A 23,428-nucleotide genomic window follows, 5' to 3' on the forward strand; every position below is an offset into this window, starting at 1 on the left:
TAGTAGAAAAAGCATTTTATTTATATGGAAAAGCTACATTAAGATCTGTAAAAGGTGTCATTATAATATTGCCTATACAGAAAAAAATTCAAATGTGAATAACAACAAATAAAAGTTACACATCTTCCTACTTAGCAGTGCAATTAATTCACATTGCAATAAAGTTAAGTCAAGTATAACAAAATCAAAACAAGTGTTTCTCCATAATCAGTATACTGAGAATTACAGTGTAAAGATCATTCAGGTTTAAGAAATCTGCAATTGATCTACACAGAAAACCCTAAGACAAGGGAGAGAGACAGTTAATTCATTTAATTATCAGCGGTTCGGTTTTTTTCAATACTGTTCACAGGAAAAAAGTAATGAGTTGACATACATGTAAATAGAATATATTTAGTCTATACAGTAAAAAAATACAAATTATAAAGTGAGCTAACAAAGAATGAAATCTGAATAGATTTATAAAACTGACGACACAGACAACACATACAGTATTTCTCATGTAAAAACATCTAATTTCAGCAAAAAATAATTTGGTTACTTTTCAGATGCTTTGTAGATCTTGTAAGCTGAAGATGCAGATGTCCAAGTATCTTAAAATCCATAATAAATGTCTTTCTCAATGCATACAAAATGATAAATGCTCTCATCACAGTCTTAAGGGTGTTTTTGAAAGTTGGTTTAGTCTTGCTTCAGAAATACATTTAAAATGGATAAAAATCAAAGGATTTCATGATACAATGAAACAGTAAACAGTGCTCAATTTACTGCTAATATTGAAAAAAACCTAGATTTTACAGTACTCTGGTATATATGAAAATTTTTTTTATTTTACATTGCATATTTCTGAGTCCATTCTCTTGCGTGTCTGTTGTATCTGTAGGCATACAAAAGGGATATAGTAAAAACATACAAGTTGAATCTTTTAGAAGATCTATCTACATAAAACAGTATATTCTACCTTCCTATGCTTATGTGCAGTAATCATATGTATACCAATTATTGGGTCAATGTGACTTAACCTTATGAATAAATAAAACAGAAAACTGAAGTCAAATTTTTACCTGATGGGTTTGTGAACAACCTATATGAAAACATACCTAAATTATAAATAACAAAATGAAGGAAAAAAAAAATAGCAATTTATAATAATGATCTATAAAAGGCAATGAGCATTACTTATAAATTACAAATGAATATATGGTACCAGTAAGATGAGGCAGCTTGAAAACTAGGTCAGTTTGGGTGACTTAGGAACAACTTTTTTCCCTGGGAGATTAAGAATATAACATTCAACACTTTCCAATTATCAAATTTACTCCTTAGAATTTTTAAATTTACTCCCTAGAATTATATATAGTTATTTCCTACCAAAAACATAACATACTGTGCAAATACAGAAGGTGTACTATGTATAAAAATAATAAAAGCATAATAGGCTAATTTTACGTCCTTCCAGATGAAGCCAGAGCTTCGAGGGAAGCCCGGGTCCCGGGTGCCAGAGAGAAGCCGGTGCTGGCAGCCAGGGGAAGGAAGGCCTACTCTCGCACGAATTTGTGCATTGGGCCTCGAGTTACAAAGTAAAGGATTAAACAATACGTGTAAAGGAATAAGATTGTTTTTTTGTAAAAAAACAAAAAAAACAACAACAACAACAAAAAAAAACTAATAAAGTTTAAAAAGAAAGGTTTACTACACTGGAAAGAAAAACAAAAATCAATGTAAGTATAATAAGTACAACTAAATGTTAAATATATTGGCAATACTTATATTTTGGTAGACCACAAAGAAATATATACAAACAGAAGTAAATATAGTAAACACTTACTTTTCTTTGTCTGATTTATAGATTTGTGCAATATCTGGTACTAAGGGGTCATCTGGATTAGGATCACAAAGTAGAGAACATATGGACAATAAAACTATATTGAAAAGAGAACACCATATTAGATAATAATCTTTCTTCTTTATGCAATTACATATGTAAAAATAATTTCACTGAATATAGACGATGAACTTATAAAGAAAACAAAACACATTCAATTACATTTTAGACTATAGCTAGTAGCAAGTATTTTTAATGTTTAAAATTATAAAATTACCATAATATATATTAATTGCAAGGTTATAATTTTTAAAGGTTTAAATTGTATTTGAATTTCTATTTACTTAAAAAATGTGTACCTCTAAAGTAGCTATTATAACCTTTAAATTCAAGTGTTTTTTACAAAAACATTTTGGTAACACACACATACCCTAAATCAGGGGTCTTCAAACTACGGCCCGCGGGCCACATGCAGCCCCCAGGGGAGTCTGATCCTGCCCGCCAGGTTTTTTGGGCAGTGAGCGCAGCCAAGGTGTTACAGTAGGAATTAGTAGTTCATATAGTCCGGCCCTCCAGCTCTCTGAGGGACCGTGATCTGGCCCCCACTTTAAAAAGTTTGAGGACCCCTGCCCTAAATGATACATAATAAAAAACTTTTTAGAATAGCATCCTAATTTTAGATGTCTCTTAGAGATACTTTTGTAGAGAAAACTGTCCATTTTATTCTATTTTAATGCAGAAAATCTGTATTCTAATCAGTTCAAGGTAAAGCAATCAAATTACAGTTACCATTTGGACACTGTGCTATGTACTTTTTCACTTTGGCTTAGTGCTATACAGTGTCCACAAAGAAGGAAGATTTGTAATATTTTTCTCAACGATTCTTTTATTCCATGTATACTATTTGTGTCACCTACATATAAAAATAAAGTCAACAGTTACTCTGTAACTTGTACATTTTTAAATATAGATGAAAATTTTAAAAATAGTTGTTTCTTGCCACATTACATCAAATACCAATACAACTAGCCACACACACAAATCTAAGTATCTGAAAAAAGAGGAAACAAGACTGGTTCCTCTTCTGCCTTCACTGCATGCCGCCACTTCTGAGGGGGTCGTGGGTTCTTGGGAAAGACTTTGGATTTTCAGCCTCCTCTACTATGTTCCCTTATCTTTTCCTATTCGTCACATTCCACGGGTGAATTTAGAAAGCAATGTTGATTCTTAGATGACATGAAAAGCTGGTGCTAAGAGCACTAATATTAAAACTAAGATTTAATTTACCTTCCTTATCTTCCATTGCATATTTAACCACGATTATCTGGGCTAATGTCTCCAGAAAGTTTCCAGATAAAAATAAAAAGACATTACAATATCTGTATTGTAGGTAGTAGGTATAAGCTACCTTACAAAATAAGCAAGAGGCGAGTTCCTCATCTCCTCAGTCATGCTGCCCAGCTACGGGCCCTGCCTTCACTATTACGCACAAAAATCCAATGTTTTAAGATAAGGAAAAGAGGATGTTGACTCATTTGTGTGCTTACTATGTGTCAGGTGCATAGTGACCCTATGTAGTAATATTATCATAATTCCCACTTTAGCTTTGCTTAAAGTGGGAATTATGTGTGCTTACTATGTGTCAGGTGCATAGTGACCCTATGTAGTAATATTATCATAATTCCCACTTTAGCTTTGAGGAAACTGAGGCCATTTGAAACTGTTATTAAAGATAGTTACCAGAAAGCATCAATACTAATTATGCTTTATAAAAAGCTACCAACGTCAGAAGATAAATGTTCAACATCTGGCAGTCTGCCATTTCCTTTGTATGTGTAAGTATTTAGCTGCGTATGCCAAATGAATTATAGCTTCTGATGCCCTTCCAGGAAAGAGCATATGAATTTGAATAACCCTTTGGCACAGAATCTTGCCTACATCTAGTCTAGTGCATAACAGTTACACTATGTGAAATATTTTTTAAAAGACAATGGAATCTACATGAACATTTTATACGAACATTTTAGGTCAGAAAAACTGCCATTCACAAATAACTGACTGACATAAAGGGCTATTATTTACCTAATACTTGAAAAAATGATGGCTGTAGAATCTGTTTCCTATAAACCTCATCACTTTTAAAAACAAGTCATATATTCAGGTAGCACTTATTTTTTTAAATTTTTAAATGACCAAGGATCTCTCCATGAATCCTTCAGGAGAAACAATTTTCTTAAATTTTATAAAAGGAAAATCTACCAAGTTACTTCAGGGGCAGATGCTTCTAACTCAAAAGAATATTTTCCAACTGTCAGGTGCTCTTCCTTTTAGATAAACAAGACTTGAATTAAGAGGATTCACAAAGCAAATAGTGTTTGCTAAAAAAACAAAAAGGGCTTCAGAGTACACATCTGATAATTTAGCAAAGAACAAAGTTACAGATTACTGAAAGTTAAGAATCCACATGGCGTATGTATTAGTCATTATGATAATGCTATTGATTACTCAAAGTTTAGAGCAGTGATTTTCATCTGGTATGCTGAAGAATTTTTAAAACACACAATACCAGAGTATTTAGTCAGGGGCACTGACATCTTTTTCCTTAGATTACCAAATAAAAAAATGACAACAGCCAACACAACAATAGCTGCCTGGTGTGAATGAATTAAAATATATGTATTTTTTTCTCAGATCAGGAAAAATATATTTTTTGGTGTGTCACACCAAATTTTAATAATTAGTTTAGGTGTGTCATAGATGAAAAACATTGAAAATCATTAGTTTAGAATAATGTTATATGTATTGCATCATTCTAAAATGTGAAATATTTTACATCATTTATTTTATCAACCTAATCTGATATTTCTTCTTAGATGAAGTAAAACAAATGTAAACCTTTAATCATTATGTCAATAATTCCATTTAATAAATGGGACAGTGGGCCCTAAAATCATATATTTACTTCTCTCTTATTTTATTTTTATTTTTTATTTTTTATTGATTTCAGAGAGGAAGACAGAAATAGAAACATCAATGATGAGATAATCATTGATCGCATGCCTTCTGCATGCCCCCTAGTGGGGATTGAGCCCACAACTCAGGCATATGCCCTTGACCGGAATCGAACCTGTGACCCTTCAGTCCTCAGGCTGATGCTCTTATCCACTGAGCCAAGCGGCTAGCGCACTTCCTCTTTTTAAAGACAAGCTAAAACTAAAGGGTAAAATGTCAAGAGGCTTATCCCCAAATTTCTACCTCTAACATTTTAAATTTCTCTTACTTCATCATTTAGATCTGCTTATCAATACCACCCCAACCAAATTAACTGTTAAAGGCTAAAGAGGCCTGGCTGGTGTGGCTCAGTGGTTGAGCATCAAACTATGAACCAGGGTCACGATTTGATTCCCTTCAGGGTATATGCCTGGGTTGTGAGCCTAATTCCCTGTAGAGGGCATGCAGGAGGCAGCCAATCAATGATTCTCTCTCATCATGGATATTTTCATCTCTTTCTCCCTCCCCCTTCTTCTATGAAATAAATAAAAACATAAAAAAGCTCAAAAGAATACATATAAGAGCTACGAAAGCAAAGCAAAATCAAACAAAATCAAAGCAGGATAAAACAGATTGTTTTTTGTTTTTTTTTAAACGTTGGGCCTTAGATACTTCTGTATTTTTCTTGTTTCACTATTAGAAACTGTCATATATCTGATAAATGAAATTACCTTTTGATACAGTCAGAGCTGGTGACCACTGTGACCTCAGGATATCAAGACAAATACTTCCATTACTGTTTATGTTTGGATGATAAATTTTTGTTGTGAAAGCAATCTAAATATAACACAAAACAAAATAAAAATGTGACAATCCATCCATGTACAAAACAGAACCAGCTTACTCTAAGGTAAAATGTCTTTAAATTTAAGCACCCTAGTAGAGAAATGTATTCAACATAAATTGAATGAACATCCACTTTGTGTGCACAAAATTTTAGCTATTGGAGATGTGAAAGCAGATAAAGTTTTCCCACTCTCCCACTTTCTCCACCCGTGTTCCCCCTTCTCCCCCTCCCCCCATCTCCGCCACCTCCAGCAAGAAACTGAGAAATATTCTGCGGAGTGCAATAAGTATGAGAGCTGATATGACTGCTGAGTAGCAGCTGAAGTAATTAACCATGGCTTTAATGATCCCCTAAAGTAATCCTTTTCTTAATTTGATTATCAAGGATACCTGGAAGTGACACTAATGTCTAAAATTAGGGTGCTGACCCCGTTCTGGGGGAAAGTGGAGGGGCCTGAGTTTGTAACCTGTCCTAAGAAATCCACCAGGAATCCTAATCTCCCACAAGACTTGTTTTTATGCCATTTCATGCATATACTAGAGGCCTGGTGCACGAAACTCATGCACTCAGGGATGGGGCCCCTTAGCCTGCCCTGCAAATGTCCAGCTGCTAGCTTAGGCTCGCTCCCCATGGCACTCGCCAGCCATGAGCCTGGCTTCTGGCTAAGTGGCACTCCCCCTGTGGATGGGCACTGACCAGCAGAGGGCAGCTCCTGCATCTCCGACATCCCGGGGGGGTGGGGGGGGGGCGCGCAGATTGCTCGAGGGTGCAGGCCAGGCCGAGGGACCCCACCAGTGCTCAATCGGGGTCGGGGAGGGATCCAGGAGGTTGGCCAGCCAGGGAGGGCCTGCGGGGGGACTCCAGGGGATGTTCGGCCCATCTGGCTCAGTCCCTATTTGCAAGACCCCAGCAGCAAGCTAACCTACCTGTCAGAGCATCGCCCCCCTGGTGGTCAGTGCATGTCATCATCATATCATTGGCATATTACACTTTGATTTACTGAATGGATGACAGACACTTAGCATTTTAGGCTTTTATTATATAGAATAACTTTATTCAGATATTTTTAAAAATCTAAAATAATTATTTGCTTTCCTCTCCGGAGCACACCTGCACCTTACCCTGGCCCCTCTCCCTCCCCCAGGTGTGTTACATCTGCCTGTCTCTCTCTCCTAAGCTCCAAGGGCCCAGCTTTTGCTTCTGTAACTTGTTTCCCAAGCCTACGAGCCCAGCTGGCTCACTTCTACTACCTCTGTAACATTCTTAATAAGCTTCTCTTATAATTTAAAAAAGGAATAATTGTTTCCTGAAGGACAGAAGTTAATGATTTTCTCCCTCCTGATTTCCCCATCATTTGTTCCCTCTTTAGATCTCATTTAAACTAAGTTGAATAAGAACATGTTTTTTTATCCCTCCTACCAGCACTAAATAAAAGGACTGTGTCTTATTTACTTTTGTATTCTCCAATGTCACAGATCGTGGTAGGTGTTCAATAAATGCTTGTTGAATACTTAAAACTGAGAAAAGAGAATCAACTTTGGAAAGATAATTCCCTAAATGGAAAAGTCTGATTTCTTAACCATAAAACCCAAACTATAGAGATCTAATGAAGAGGAAAAGAAAGGAACCTAATTTATAGCATAACAGATACTGCCTTTCGTTTTACAAACATAATACAATTTTTTTTAGTAAGAAAGCATACTTTAGACTCAGTAGCTTTATTGAACAGTTGAACATGCTAACTTGTCTTGGACATAATAAAAATATCTCTGGATACACCCCTGACATAGGAGTCATCAATCACAAAAGTAAAAATACCTTTGGTGGTTTAAAAGGATAGTCTGTCGGAAAATGTACAGTGAGAAAGAAAACTCCGCCTTGATATGCGCTATCGGGCTGAAATCACAAAACATTTGCATCAGTGTTTGATTACATTTATTTGATAACCTAAAATAACCCCCCTCCCCACCCAAAATATGTCAGTTTGACAAACATGCCATCATTTTGTCAAAAGTTCAAATCATTTACCTTGAAAAGAGACTTTCTTTTGCACGTACGGAGGAGGATTTTCCAACTATTATGTCAACATTAAAGAGTTTAAAACAAATTTAAAAATAGGACACACACAGTTGTGTGACTTGCCCAATCAAATGTTTATGAGTACAGATTTTTAAATATCACTATACACACAAGACTACTGTAAGAAAAGAATAATTTTCTGTGGCAGTAATCAGTATGAAAAAAAAGGGCTGGGGCTAGTATTTACTTTCTAATTTATGAAACTGAAGTCCTGATAGTCCTTTAAGGGGCAAGAATGGAGATGAAGCCATCCGGTGTGGCTTAATAGTTGAGCGTCATCCTATGAGCCAGGAAGTCATGGTTCCATTCCTGGTCAGGGCACATGCCTGGGGTGGAGGGCTCGATCCCCAGTGTGGGGTGTGCAGGAGGCAACCGATCAATGATTCTCATAACTGACATTTCTCTCTCTCTCTCCTCTCACTTCCTCTCTGAAATCAACAAAAATATATTTTTTTAAAAATGGAAACTGAAGAGAACAAGTTATGAAAAGGATAGGCAAAGGAACGGCATTACACAATTTAGACGGCAAATCTTCATTCAATAATAATTTGTAAAATAATGTGAAAAGGCTTCAAACAAAACTAATAAATTCAATATTCATGAAACTATCAAATTAGGAATCAAGAAGAACCTAAATTTGGCCAAGAATCTTTATAGCAATTAGAAAATATGCTACAAGTGAGGGAGAAAAGTTACTTTTTTTTAAAAGGTAGCAAAAAAATAGCTAAAATTTTATTTTAATTCCTTTATATTTAATTAAATTTATCATGTTGTATTAACATTTTGGTTATAATAGCAAGACTATCATTACTTCTTCCTTAAGTTTCTGCGTATATATTAGAGGACTGCACTGTATAATTATTCTTCCTACATGTGTTGCTTAATTCTAGTTCATAAAAAACAATAAGGAATGTAGAAAACATAAGTAAATTACAATTGACAGTCGTGTTCTGTTTAGATTTTCAAATAATATGATAGAATAACATGTTTACATTGCTAAAATAAAGGGAGTATGAGCAACATAATTATAACCATTTGCTACATGTAATTCACCTAAGAAATATTTTTGAAGGGCTATAATTCACGTGGTAAAACGGGTCTTTAAAAGATAGTATTTTGAAGGTTCTTAGTAAGCAATGAAAAACAAACAAACAACCAGATTCTTAAACGCTGTTTAAATAAATGTTGCATTTTACCCTTTAAAAGGCTAACCTAACAATTTAGTAACTGAGATACTTGCCCAGTACTCCTCCGAAAAATCAGAAATTGTTTTGTTCTTTAAGTTATAAAGACAAGATAAAGCTCTTTGTGGGGAAGAGGAGAGAGAAAGATGTTCATGGAAACATGTTACTATGTTTCCCAGAAAGCATCTTTGAGTTATCGGTGCCCGTTCTTGTACAATCATATTTTTGCTCATAGAAAGGAAAGCCTCTTTCTAGTCATCACTGCCTCTTTGGGATTGAAACAACCTTCACAAACAAAGGCAGTAAGTGTTGAGAAAAGCCACTCATAAAATAGCAGCTCATTCTGACTTCAGGATAATCCAAGGAAAATAAAAGCAGTAAATTCATGAGGTGACAAAGACAGACTCACTACAATATTTTATCAGCTCTCTCTCACAAATGGGAAGTGATAAAACTTAGTGCAAAACTGGTATTTGTTACTTGTAGGAATTCATTACTGGGTTACTTACATTTATTTCTGACCTATTAAAATGGCTGGTGTGAGGATAATTACTATGCTTAGTTCTGAACAATTGTGTTTTTGTGTGTGTTTAAAAAAAAAAAAAAAAAAAAAAAGACAAAGGAAACACACAGCCTGGTTACAAATTGTGGATGATCCAGGACTGTGTGTAACTGATCAAGGATGTGGCAAAGGGAAACACATCACAATGATCCTAGAAGGATTCACCATCAGAGCTGTAGACAATCATCATAAACGCTGTAATTACATTTTGCTTCCCAGGTGATTCAGACACAAGAAAATTCAACCCAAGCCACAAATATCTGATCAAAGGGGAAACGGCAAGAAGTAAATACGGCACAGGGGATTAATTTCATATATAGGAGTCATACTTACAGGTCCCATAATAGTTGCTTGCCAGTGGAACACTGAAACAAAAAAAGGAGTTTTGGAGTCATTAACAAAGGTTAGAACCTGTATTACTAACTGTAGCAAAACGCTAGCAAAAAAGCAGAGCTTACAGTCGTCTCCCACGGGCCCGGCGGAGCAGTGAGCAGGCGGGTCACGCTGTAGGTCACTTAATTCCTGAAGTGAAACAAAATACGTAAGGCTAGTTATTTTTCCAGTGAAACACCATAATGATCCATAAGACACAAATTATCAACTTCACGTTACAATCAGTTTAGGCACCTGGTTCAATTCAAAATATGAAAACAAAATGTGGCCTAAGCCCCCGATGGGGGGTGAGGGAGCTGTAGCCACTGAGCCTCCCGCTCAGTGTTTCCTCTCTCCGCCCTGGGCTCTCAGGGTGGAGGTCAGTGCCTGCGCTGGGGTCTCCACACTGATTATCTAAAGTCCCAGTGAAATGGTGGGAAATTCATCATCTCCGTTGCCAGAAAGATCAAGTTATGGCTTTGTTTTTTTTTCTTAAGCTCCGAATTTGGATTCATACTATATCTCGTATGGGCTTTTATGCCTGAATCTTGGCCAAATTCCTTAGGCTGAACCTACTGGCTTCAAAAGTATTGGGCAGTTGCACTGCACATCTACCTCCTCATTCCTGTAGTAATCAGTTATGTACTCTTGTTTAAAGTAAATATGATGAGTACCACCTGGCCACAACTCCATTCAAACAATCACAGGTAACTATGCCAAACATCAAGACCAGAAGAAATACCAAAAGAGGCCATCCCAGCATTAAGAGATATTCCTATTAGTGAAGTAAACCAAATGTCCTATCTTACAGTCAAAGAACTATACATAAAAGTATGCAGATTAGCATAATTTTTAATATATTTTTAAATGTAAATTGAACTTCTCTTAGACTACGTTTCATTAATACTGTACCTGGTAAATGTTCTCAAATATTAGTTATTAATGGACAGAATAAGCAAAACATTGCATTAGCATAAAAAAGGACAACAAAATGAACTCTGTCACTCATGGGAAGAAGAGCAATTCATGAGACAGCTCCAAACCTTGAAAAGATTAAATGGGATTAAATTACTTCAACAGGTTTGTAATCTAATTTGGGAGAATGAAGGCTCACACAGAGATGACTCCTAAAGGAACAACCCAAAAGTTAAATGAAAAGAAGGCCATATTTTGATTAGCACATTGATTCATATTCTCTTTTCTGCCATCAAGAAGCAAAGGAAGGACCATGGAGATGACAGTCCTGGATTGGCATTCCAGTTTTACCATCACTATAGCTCTATGACCTTGGAGAAATCACCTCATTCCCTTTACTTTCAGTTGGGAAGGAACTGATCACCTCCAAATATAAAAAGTATACATTCATGATAAAGAACTGAGCATCGCCTAAGAACCAGGAGGTCACGGTTTTGACTCCCAGTCAGGGCACATGCCCGGGTTGTGAGCTTGATTCCCAGTAGAGGGCATGCAGGATGCAGCCAATCAATGATTCTCTCTCATCATTGATGTTTTAACCTCTCTCTCCATCTCCCTTCCTCTCTGAAATCAATTTAAAAAAAAAAAAAAATTTTTTTTTAAAGAACTATACAGTAGGACTGAAGAACCTAATTTAGTTTGGAAGATCGGGCACTGTCTCTGAGGAAGAGGGACCTAAGCCGAAATCTAACTGAGTGGGAGTTTTGGGAGAAACGAGCAACACGGTGAGGTAGAGTGGCATAAAATGAGGTTGAAAGTAGGCAGAGGCTAAGCATAAAACTGAGAACAGATTACCCATGTTAAGGATTTGGGGTTTTATACCAGTGCGTTGGGAAGGGTTTTAAGCGGTGGCATGATCTGATTTAAAGACTGTCTCTAGCGGTCTAAGTACTTGAATGGATTAGAGATGGGAAAGAGTAGAAGCTACAAGATTAGTTACTATAGGCAAGAAAAACAGGGGCTTGGACTGGAGAAGTAGCAACAAGATGAAAGTGGGGGAATCTGAGCCAAAACCGGTTTGGCTCAGTGGTAGAGCGTTGGTCTGCAGACTGAAAGGTCCCAGGTTCGATACCGGTCAGGGGCATGTACCTTGGTTGTGGGCACATCCCCAGTAGGGGGTGTGCAAGAGGCAGCTGGTTGATGTTTCTCTATCATCGACGTTTCTAGCTCTCTATCTCTCTCCCTTCCTCTCTGTAAAAAAATCAATAAAATATATTTAAAAAAAAAAGAGAAGAAAGTGGGGGAATCTGAGATATTCTGAAGGGTCTACCTACCAGAGGGTGCAATGATGGGTGAATTACATGTGCTGAGTAAGGAGAGAGGTCACAGATACATGTGATGGTTCGTGGCAGCTAGCACTCCATGTTTTGCTGTCCTAACCGTCAATCCTCACAGGTAGGTGTGATGACGCTCCATGTGTTACCGGTGACTCACTTCACCGTGTGTTCACAACACTGGTCTGTGTGAGGCAGAAGTGGGATTCAAACCCTGGAAGGCCGAACCTCTGGCTTTTTAGTTCACAAATGTACTAATGTAGATGCTATTGTCTGAGAGGAGGGAACACTAGAAGACAAGCTGAGTTGGGAAGCAGACATAGAATCTGTGACCCCGGTGATAGCAAGGGAAATTTTATAGGACTGGAGCATAAAAGAATACTGGACTAGAAAGTGGAAAACCCTTGTTTATACCTGGTATTTAAAACCATGGGGGAAGATGTAAACATTTTCTTGGGAACACATGTAAACCAAACACTGCATTTGGCCAAATCTAACATGCCACCGTAAGTCACATCCTTATTTTAGGTACCGATGGTTAAGGAGGAATGCTGCCAACTAATTTTAAGATAAGATCCATACTGATTTTACTTAAAATAAAAATGAGGTGCACCTTAGAATCATCCAACAGGGTGATTCTTGCAGTGAGTTCGGCTTTCTAACAGAGACAAACAAGAAGAGGACGTGTAGGGAGAGGCTTTCCGGAGAAAGTGATAGGAGCTAAGTAACCGAGCCAAGTGCAAACTCAGGTCTCCCTCCTCCAAGTCCTCCAGTCCACTCGGGCACTTTCATTTTTGGTTTTGTTGCTGTTGTTTCCACAGCTGTGAGTGCTCCTCTTCCCGACAGGAATTAACTAACAGTTAGCAGCTCCTTTGGTCCAGGGATAGTTAAGCAATAAAGAGGAAGATTTCAGTCTCTGATTTCGAAATCGTGGTTCAGAAGCAAGGCTTTGAAGTTCAAGTCCAGGTGCTGTCACACACTTGCCGAATGACATTAGGCAAAACATTCCCCCCTCCCCCCTCTCCTAATCTGTTTTCTTTCATGTAAGGGACACTGCTGCTTTCACCAGTCCTTTCTATGACCAACAAGTGAAATGACACGTGTAAAGAGTATAGCAGTCTCTGGCACACAGGAAGCATTCAAATAAATGTTAAAAAATAATGTAAAATGGCTAAGAATCATCCAGTTCTCTTGTAGCAGACTGTCACTATTTAACTAGTTTAAATGACTGGGGGAGGAGCAGTTCCCAAATGACAGTCCCATTTTAGAAGGACTGTGCTTTATTTAAGTTTTCTAATTTGGGCTCTTAGGAGATTGCTTCTGAAAATAGTCATCACGTGGCGTTTTATAAACATTAGTATATATATGGGTAAATGAGATTTCTTTGCCCTTATTTTTAACTAGAAAACTAGTTCATTAGAAATACAGTCTCTAATTGTGGTTTAAAAACTACAGATAATGTGACTAAATCATTATACATAAATCATTATACATTATACATAAATACATACAAATTTATTTTGTTTACTAACAAAAAATAAAACCCAAACCATATTTTAGTTGAATCATGTTCAGATTTCAAATGTGAAACAGTTCTTGAAATCCCATTAAAATATTGCAGAAAAATACAGGTTGTCTTGTTCTTATATTTTCGTGCCCTGATTCTACCTCTTCTGTAAAGGGAAGTTAGAGCTAAGGACCAGAGAGAAAAATCTAACAGTGGGACTCCTACAAAGGCCAGGCTTTTAAGCTCACTTATAGGAAAGGGGCAGATGGTACATTAAACATTCTTAATAGTCACACTGACCATTCTAATAACAGTGCTAATGCTTTGGTGAGAAAATTACACATCCTAGACTTTTTAGGAGAGTCTCAATTTCTAATAGTCTTTCTTTTTGTCAAACCATGCCTGCAAATATGCCACTATACTAGTACTATTTGGAAATATGTAACTAAAATTACATTGCTTAGGTACAGACAGAATGACAAAAAACAAAACAAACAAACAAAAAGGCACAGTACATATATAATATCCACCCTTAAAAATGCAGATCTTGAATTTGAAAAAAGAAAAATAAAGAATCCTGAGATATGCTAGGAAGGTAAAAATATAAAACAAACAAAAACTACAACCAAACAAAAACCTACTTTTCTGGCCCTTAGTCTGCTGAGCAACCAGAGTATTTTGAGATAAGACATAAGAAATCAAGGACCATGCCCGGCCAGTGTGGCTCAGTGGTCGAGTGTCCACCTGTGAACCAGGAGGTTAGTTTGATTCCTGGTCAGGGCACATGCCCAGATTGTTGGCCGGATCCCCAGCGGGAGGCCTGCAGGAGGCAGCAGATCAATGATTCTCTCTCATCATTGATGATTCCACTTCTCTCCTTTCTTCTCTGAAATTTATATATATATATATATATATATATATATATATATATATATATATATATATATATATATTTTTAAATCAAGGACCACTTATACTCATTAAATTCCCCCTTTTAATATGTTTATTCCAGGTTTTCAGAATCTACCTTATCTGATTTGTTTTCTCAACTATAAAGTATTTATATTGATTTCAGAGAGGTAGGGAGAAAGGGAGAGATAGAAACATCAATGATGAGAGAGAATCATTGATTGGCTCTCTCCTGCATGCCCCTTACTGGGGGAATCGAGCCTGCAACCTGACCGGAAATCGAACAGTGATCTCCTGGTTCATAGGTCAATGCTCAACCACTGAGCCACACCGGCTGGGCATAACTAGCATTGTTATTTATCCAATTCTAGCATCACAGATACATATAGAGTATCGAAAACAATTCAGTGATTCTTATGTTACTCCGGAAGGAAATGTTAGTGATAGTAACCCCCTCCTCTGTTCCTTGCTCCACTCTCTGTAAGAAATAACACTGAATTATACAAATTGCTCAAGTCCAGAGGATCCTTATAAGAGCCAACGATTAACTCCACACCACACTCACAGCTAATGGAAGCCCCTTCCAAAGAACAGTTTATGACACTGACCCTCACTTCTTGAACACTTCTTACTAATCCATCACTACCCTGAAATCCAGGATGCGCCCATAGAGAGCCTCCAATAACTGTTTCACTAACCCCTCAGACCTCTTGTCCAGGCCTTCATAGCCATGCTTTTATCCCATAATGATTAAAAGCAAAAGGTCTCAAAAACAAAATATTTAAACTGTTTAATTCTTTTTTTAAAATAAATATTTCATTGATTTTTTTACAGAGAGGAAGGGAGAGAGATAGAGTGCTAGAAACATCGATGAGAGAGAAACATCAATCAGCTGCCTCTTGCATACCCACTACTGGGGATGTGCCCGCAACCAAGGTACATGCCCTTGACCAGAATCAAACCTGGGACCTTTCAGTCTGCAGACCGACGCTCTATCCACTGAGCCAAACTGGTTTCGGCTGGTCAATTCTTAATTAAGTATCGTATTAGTGTGTGTTTGTTATAAAAGCAAAACAGTGTTTTGTAGGGGAAAAAATGGGAAGAGCAACATATAAATAGGCAAACACCCATGAGACCACTACCCAGCCAAATCATTGCCAACCTATTGGAATACTTCCATCCACAGCCCTGGTAGGAAATAAACATGCCACTCACTGCTGGAGGGAGTGTAAGTTTAGATAAGACCTTTTGGAGGACAGTATGTAATAACTGTGAAAGTAAAAAATGCATATGGTTTCTGACCTGGTAATTTCACCTCATAGTAATCATTGTCCAAATAGCTGAAGATAGCCCCAAGTGGTTTGGCTCAGTGGATAGAGCATCGGCCTGCAGACTGAAAGGTCCCAGGTTCGATTCCAGTCAAGGGCATGTACCTGGGTTGCGGGCACATCCCCAGTGGGGGGTGTGCAGGAGGCAGCTGATCCATGTTTCTAACTCTCTACCCCTCTTCCTTCTTCTCTGTAAAAAAAAAATCAATAAAAAAATATATATATTTTTAAAATAGCCAAAGATACATACATAAGAATGTTCAGTGAGGTATTTTGTATAATTATGAAAAGCTGAGAATAACCTAAAGGTCCATCGATAAGGAAAGGTTTCATGAGATAGCCATGAAACACTGTGCAGTCATTAAAGAGAATGAGCAAGATCTCTATATATTGACATTAAAGAATGTTGTGTGAATATCATCTAGTTTTTTTATTTGAAAAATACAAGTTACAGTAAAGTTCACCCATTAAATTCCATAATATATAAACATATTATGAATACATAAGAAATAAATAAAACAATACACAGCAAATTATTAACAGCAGTTACCCTCTTGGAGTGGGTTGTCACTTTTAATTTATGTCTTCTATGTTGTTTCAGTTTCTTTACAATAAATGTTTAACATTTTAAAAAATAATGATTTTACTCAGGCCCTTATGCGCTTTAAAAGAGATGAAATGATACTGCTTTTTTGAAATCACATATATTATAAGCATCTTCTCTTTCATTAAAAAAATTGTATAAGGCAAGGAAAGACTAAGGAAAGGAATTGTTACAGATTAGAGGATACAGGTACCAAAGAGACACAACTAAATTTAACTGGTGACCCCCAACTGGATTAGAGATAGGGTAAAACAACTAGTGAAACCTGAAATAGGTCTGTAATTTATATCATTGTACAATGTTACTTTCCTCATTTTGATAGCTGTACTATGGTTATACAAGTTGCAGGATGCACCCCATATGCAAATATCAAGGGAAATTGGGTAAAGAATATATGTAAACTTTTTGTTATTTTTACAAAACTAAAATTATCTCAAAATAAAAAATAATATAGCCCTAACTGGTTTGGCTCAATGGATAGAGTGTCAGCCTGTAGACTCAAGGGTCCCAGGTTCAATTCTGGTCAAGGGCATGTACCTTGGTTTGTGGGCACATACCCAGTAGGAAGTGTGCAGGAGGCAGCTGATCTATGATTCTCTCTCATAGATGTTTCTAACTCTCTATCTCTCTCCCTTTCTCTCTGTAAAAAAAAAAATCAAAAAAATATATTTTAAAAAATAATAATGTAAAGCTTTATATATAGTTTAAAACAATTCATTATTTTCTTTCCCCACCTTGCTTCTTTCCCTATATCTATTAATGGAATATTAATTTCCCACTCACCAGGCTCAAAATCTCAGGAGATTGGTTTTTTTTTATTTATTATTTTATTTATTGATTTTTAAGGAAAGGGGAGAAGGAGATGGAGAGCGACAGAAACACCAATTTGTTGTTCCACTTATTTATGCATTCACTGGTTCTTGTATGTGTCCAGACTAGGGATCCAACGCCCAACCTTGGCGTACCGAACACACACTCCAACCAACTGAATTACCCAGCTAGGGCAGCACTGTTTGGACTCTGCTCTTTCTGACTCTTATATAGTCAGATGAAGAGTACTACAATATATTCTACTTCAATATCCATTACATTACTTACCATAGTAAATTAATTATATTTCAACTAGAATTGCTTCCCAATTACTCTATGCATTATTTTCATGATAATCTTTTAAAAACACAACTCTATTTATTCCATTCTTCTACTTAGAAATTTTCAGTGGCTCCTCACTGTATATGAAAGACCAAACTCAAACAACCTAAATCTTTTCATTATCTTGTCTCAACGTTACACTTTCAATTGGGTTCCCTCTCACAAAAGTGCCCAGTAATTTTCCAAAGAACCCTCTTGGGTTTTCTAATACACTTTCAGGAGGTCCGGGAAATCAAAATTAATTTCATAATAAAACTAAGAGGTTATCTGCCTCTTTCACTCCCAATATCTCATGAATATACAGTGGCGTTTTCCAGTTTAATAACATGATATAGTAACACTGAATGCAAAAGCAGATGTGAGAATTCAACTGTCACTATAAGCCTAACAATAATGAGATCCGAACAGGTATAAAACAATGCAACTCTACTTTTTTGTGGTTGTTTTGGAAAATATAGTTATTTTTAATAAAAATGTTATTTAGGTTAATATGTAATGGGGTTTATCATTATTTTTAAATTCTAAATATATTTAAATTTGTTTTTAGTTTTCATCTGTAACAAAAATTAATGCTATAACCCATACAAAAAAAGCTCTTTGGGGCTCTTGATACTTTTAATATAAGGAGGGGGGGTGGGCACAGACTAAAATATTTGAGAACCTTTTTGTGAAGTCGTTTTAATCCCACATCTATGTTTCTCTTTCTCTCTCTCTCTCTCTCTCTCTCTCTCTCTAAAAAAAAAAAAAAAAAAAAAAAAGTCTTAAAAATAAAAATACATGCTACTGCCACAACTCTTTTTCAATTTTACAGAATGTATGAGATTCTGTTAGAAATTTTTGTTTTGGTTTTTCCAGCTTAGAAGACCTCAAAACTCTAAATAGTCCGTCTTTATTGTTTACTTAGGATGCTGCTGACCTACTTTCAGGACACATCTTTGGGTTGCTTTTCTTAGAGGAGTTAGGGGTTTGTGCTGAGCTGACCCAATCTTCCAGCCACGGGCAATCCTCGGAGACAGAGCTCATTGGTGACACAGGGGGTTTTGTTGTAGTTCCATGCTTGGTTTAACCAGCTGCGCTACCCATAGCAGAAGTTAATGAAGCACTTCCAGATCCTTTCTCACAGGGATCAGGATTCTGATTTATACTCTGGTCCCCAACTCTACTCTCCCACATATTGCAGAGGTTTAATTTAATTGTATCCAATTATGATGCTAATAAACATTCTCACAAATCACTGGTCGGGCACATTTTGTTGATGATTAAACTGGGCATGAAATTCAAGGAGAAATGATTTGTGGGGAGGTTGGAGGGCATAACTCCTAAGATGTGATTTAAAAGGTATAAGAAAGAGGCCCTCTGGATTCTTAGAAACTTAAAATAATTGTATCTCCAAGAAAATACATGGAAGAGAAGTTATAAACCTTAAGGGTCATCATTTGAATGTGTTCACTACAGTTTATTTTACTTTATTTTTTTAATATTTTATTGATTTTTTATAGAGAGGAATTGAGAGGGATAGAGAGTTAGAAACATCGATGAGAGAGAAACATCGATCAGCTGCCTCCTACACAACCCCACTGGGGATGTGCCCACAACCAAAGTACATGCCCTTGACCGGAATCGAACCTGGGACCTTTCAGTCCGTAGGCTGACGCTCTATCCACTGAGCCAAACTGGTTTTGGCATGAATGTGTTCACTACAGTTTAGATGCTCTAGGGAATTCAGGAAAGAAAGCTTCCCCTAAGATAGAAACTTGATGCAGTAAAAAACTGGTATAAATACCTTCACTGACACAAACTACCTTCTAAATAAAAAAATTAACACAAATACAAAACATTAAAAAGTAAAGTTATTAGATCTAGTCAATTCTGAAAAGCCACACGGAATGCCTCAGAATTAATTTCCTACTCTACCCTCACTACACAATACTGTCCTTAAATAAAAACAAGCTGTATTTGTTAACAGGTAAGTTGCTGGAGCACAGTAAAAGTTAATACATTTATTTTTGTAAATTTGCCAATTATTACAAACTAGAGGCCCAGTGCATGAAATTCATGCATGGAGGGAATGGGGATCCCTCAGCCCAACCTGCACCCTCTCCAATCCGGGAGCCCTCAGGGGATGTCCTACTAAGCCACAGTCTGGCCTCCCTCTGCAGGAGGTGACTGGGCTGATCAGGGGAAGGCGCCACCCCCATCACCCCGCAGCTGCCACTGCCGGCTGCTGCAGCCACCAAAGTGTTTTCATCAACATGAACTCTAGTGCCTTCACCACGAAAAAGTGACAACTTTGTTTAGGCATTTTCAAGACGTCTCTTTCATAGGATATGCCATTTCGCTCTTTCTTTCTTTCTTTTTATCCTCACCTGAGGATATTTTTCCTTTGATTTTTGGAGAGTGTGGAAGAGAGAGGGGAAGACAGAGAGAAACATCAATGTAAGAGGGACACTTCAATTGGTTGCCTCCTGCATGAGCCCTGACCTGGGAACTGGCCAGGGAGGAGCCTGCATCCTAGGTACATGCCCTTGAACAGAATCAAACCCAGACCCTGCGGTCTGCAGGCTGAAGCTCTATCCACTGAGCCAAACTGGCTAGAGCAGGATATGACATTTCTTAGACCCTCCAGCAGCGGACCTTCGTTTTTTTCCTCCAGGTGTGAGGTGGAAAAACCCTAGATCACCTTGGATTCTTATTACCCAAGTTACCAAGAACACTGTGAGAGGCAGCTTACAGGGAGCTTAGCCAATGAGCGGTCAGAAAAGGTGTTTCCTCTGCAGCTCATGCACAGAGGCGCGCGTGGCTGGTAGGCCCTGTTCTCTGCGGGCCTGCTCGCCACCACAGCTTGCCTCACCTGCGTGAAGCCTCCTCCTAAGCAGTCATGATGTTACAGCATCCCGGCTAATTTGCATGTTACCTCTTTATATACAGAGAGAACATCCGGGGCTGCTGCATTCTGTCACACAGCCTGTGTGCGCCAATTCCAAGGGGTGCCAGTCAAACAGTCCTCAGTGTGAGTGGGGCTCTCTGGGGCTCTACAAAGCTCCATTACAGAGAACCGCACCAAAAACGAAGTAGACAACATAACCTTTAAACCCATCCTAGGATAGCATCACTGTTTTGAATGAACACGTTTGTGTTTGACATCTGAGTGGGGAATAAGCACTTATTTTAACTTGATTTCATCAACGTGTTGAGAATGGCTAACGTGGAATTCAAAAATTAAAAGTGAAGACAATGACATTCCAGTGAAGGAAGAAGGAACATTTTTTCAGTACATGATGTTAGGACAACTGGGTATCCATATGGGAGGGGGAAATTGAACCTTAATCTTCCCCCCCACCTCAAATCATACAAAAAAAATCAATTCTAACTAGATTGTAGATTTAAATATAAAAGGTTAAAAAAAATAATGCTTTTAAAAGAAAACATCAAATATCTTCATAACTTTTGGGAAGGCAGAGATTTCTTAAAGAGGACACAAAGAACACTAATCATGAGAGAGAAAAGTGGAAAATTTGGACTTAAGATTCAGAACATCTGTTCATTAAAAGACACATTTAAAGTGTGAAAAGGCAAGCCACCAAATAGGATGTATCTGACAAAAAGCAATTCCTGCAGATCAATTTTTAAAAGGTAGACTTGAACAACAGGCCTTTTACAAAAGTGCCTATCCAAATGGCCAATACACAGGGTTTGGCCAAAGTAGGCTTACAGTTGTTAACATTGAAAATAATACACAAATAAATTGTTTTTGCATACTCTCAACTGTAAACCTACTTTGGCCCCACCCAGTATATACTGGAAGTGGCTCAGCTTCATTAGCCATCAAAGAAATGCAAATTGAAACCAAAATGTTATGCCATCACATATCCAACAGAATTGCTAAAATGAAGACAGAAGATTTTTGCACAGCAACAAAAACTATCAACAAAATGAAAAGACAACTCACTAAATGGGAGAACGTATTTGCCAATGATATATCTGATAAGGGGTTAATATCTAAAATTTATAAAGAACTTATACAACTCAACACCAAAAAAAAGTCAATCCAATTAAACAATGAGCAAATGATCTGAACAGACACTGCCCCAAAGAGAACATGCAGATAGATGGCCAATAGACATATGAAAAGATGCTCAATGTCACTGACCGTCAGAGAAATGCAAATTAAAACCACAATATCACCGCATACCTGTCATAATAGCTATTATTAACAAATCAAACAAGTGTTGGAGAGGATGTGCAGAAAAGGGAACCCTTGTGCACTGTTGGTGGGAATACAAATGGTACAGCCACTGTGAAAAACAGTATGGAGTTACCACAAAAAAACATTAAAACTGGAACTGCCCTATGACCTAGTAATTCCACCTCTGGGAATATATCTAAGGAAACAAAAAACACTAATTCAAAAAAAAGTATGTGACTCTATGTTAATTGCAGCGTTATTTACAATATTTGGAAGCAGCCCAAGTACCTATCAGTACAGAATGGAATACTACTCAGCCATAAAAAGAAAATCTTACCATCTGTGTCAGCATGGATGGACCTGGAACGTATTATGCTAAGTGAAATAAGCCAGTCAGAGAAAGACAAGTGGCATATGATTTCACTTATATGTGGAATCTAATGAACAAACAAATGAAATAGAACAGACTGATAGATACAGAAAACAGACTGACAGCTGTCAAAGGATGGGAGGCTGGGTGAAAAAGGTGAATGGGTGGATAGAGCGTTGGCCTGCGGACTGAAAGGTCCCAGGTTCGATTCCAGTCAAGGGTATGTACCTTGGTTGCGGGCACATCCCCAGTAGTGGGTGTGCAAGAGGCAGCTGATTGATGTTTCTAACTCTCTATCCTTCTCTCTTCCTCTCTGTAAAAACTCAATAAAATATATTTAAAAAAGAAAAGAAAAGAAAAGTAAAGAAAAGAAAAGAAAAGAAAAAGAAAAAGGTGAATGGTTTATTTAAAAAAAAAAAAAAGAAAAGAAAAGAAAAGAAAAAATAAAAAATGTATAGACCCAGACTACAGTTTGGTGATTGCAAGAAGGGGATAGAGGTAGGTAGAAGAGGACAAAGGGGGATAAATAGTGACTGAAGGAGACTTGGCCTTTGGGTGGTGAACACCATACAACATACAGATGATAAATTATAGAACTGAACACCTGAAACCTATGTAATTCTATTAACCAATGTCACCCCAATAAATTAAATAAAAATTAAAATAAAAAGACAGAAGAAAGAACAAATTTGGTAAAGATGTAAAGCAACTGGAACTCTCACATGCTGCTGGTGGAAGAGGAAAAGTTTGACAGTTAACACTAAATGTGAACATAGCGATACTCCATGACCCAGACTTCTGCAGCCAGGTTCATATAGAAGTCATACACTGTAAAAGGTGGCTATCAAATAATGAGACTAGTTATAAATCCATATAGGAAAAGGACTTGTTATAATAAACAAGTCCTTTTCCTATATACATACATTGTGTATGTGTATATCTGTTTTATTTCTAGTGACTTTTAAAATCTAAAATTGAAATACATAGTTGATCCAATTTCTTCTTTGAGATAAAGTAAACTTAAAATCAACCAACATGGATCAAGCAATAATTATCATCAGCACTAACGGGTTTGGCTCAGTGGGTAGAGCGTCGGCCTGCGGACTGAAAGGTCCCAGGGTTGATTCTGGTCAAGGGCATGTACCTTGGTTGCGGGCACATCCCCAGTAGGAGGTGTGCAGGAGGCAGCTGATCGATGTTTCTAACTCTCTATCCCTGTCTCTTCCTCTCTGTAATAATTATCATCAAAGTGGAGAAAGTATG

The 23,428-nt window shown here is 37.2% G+C and overlaps 1 protein-coding gene and 1 pseudogene across 2 annotated transcripts in view; one reads left to right on the plus strand and one right to left on the minus strand.

Annotated features, from left to right (window-relative positions):
- UBE2D1 (ubiquitin conjugating enzyme E2 D1) overlaps positions 1-23,428 on the minus strand; it is a 38,149-nt gene continuing 14,721 nt past the window's right edge. Inside the window, exons 2-7 of the mRNA XM_084903617.1 lie at positions 9,947-10,010; positions 9,822-9,853; positions 7,482-7,559; positions 5,548-5,653; positions 1,829-1,922; positions 1-877 (exon numbers count right to left, since the gene is read on the minus strand). Of these exons, the coding sequence (XP_084759743.1) occupies positions 832-877; positions 1,829-1,922; positions 5,548-5,653; positions 7,482-7,559; positions 9,822-9,853; positions 9,947-10,010 (420 nt within the window). The 3' untranslated portion in view covers positions 1-831. The remainder of the gene's footprint in view (positions 878-1,828; positions 1,923-5,547; positions 5,654-7,481; positions 7,560-9,821; positions 9,854-9,946; positions 10,011-23,428) is intronic.
- LOC311632425 (phosphatidylinositol N-acetylglucosaminyltransferase subunit P-like) lies at positions 10,291-10,915 on the plus strand (annotated as a pseudogene). Its single transcript has one exon. The product of its transcript is annotated as a phosphatidylinositol N-acetylglucosaminyltransferase subunit P-like (transcript).

This window comes from Pipistrellus hanaki (assembly GCF_964339955.1).
Source record: "Pipistrellus hanaki genome assembly, chromosome: 14".
NCBI lineage: Eukaryota > Metazoa > Chordata > Mammalia > Chiroptera > Vespertilionidae > Pipistrellus > Pipistrellus hanaki.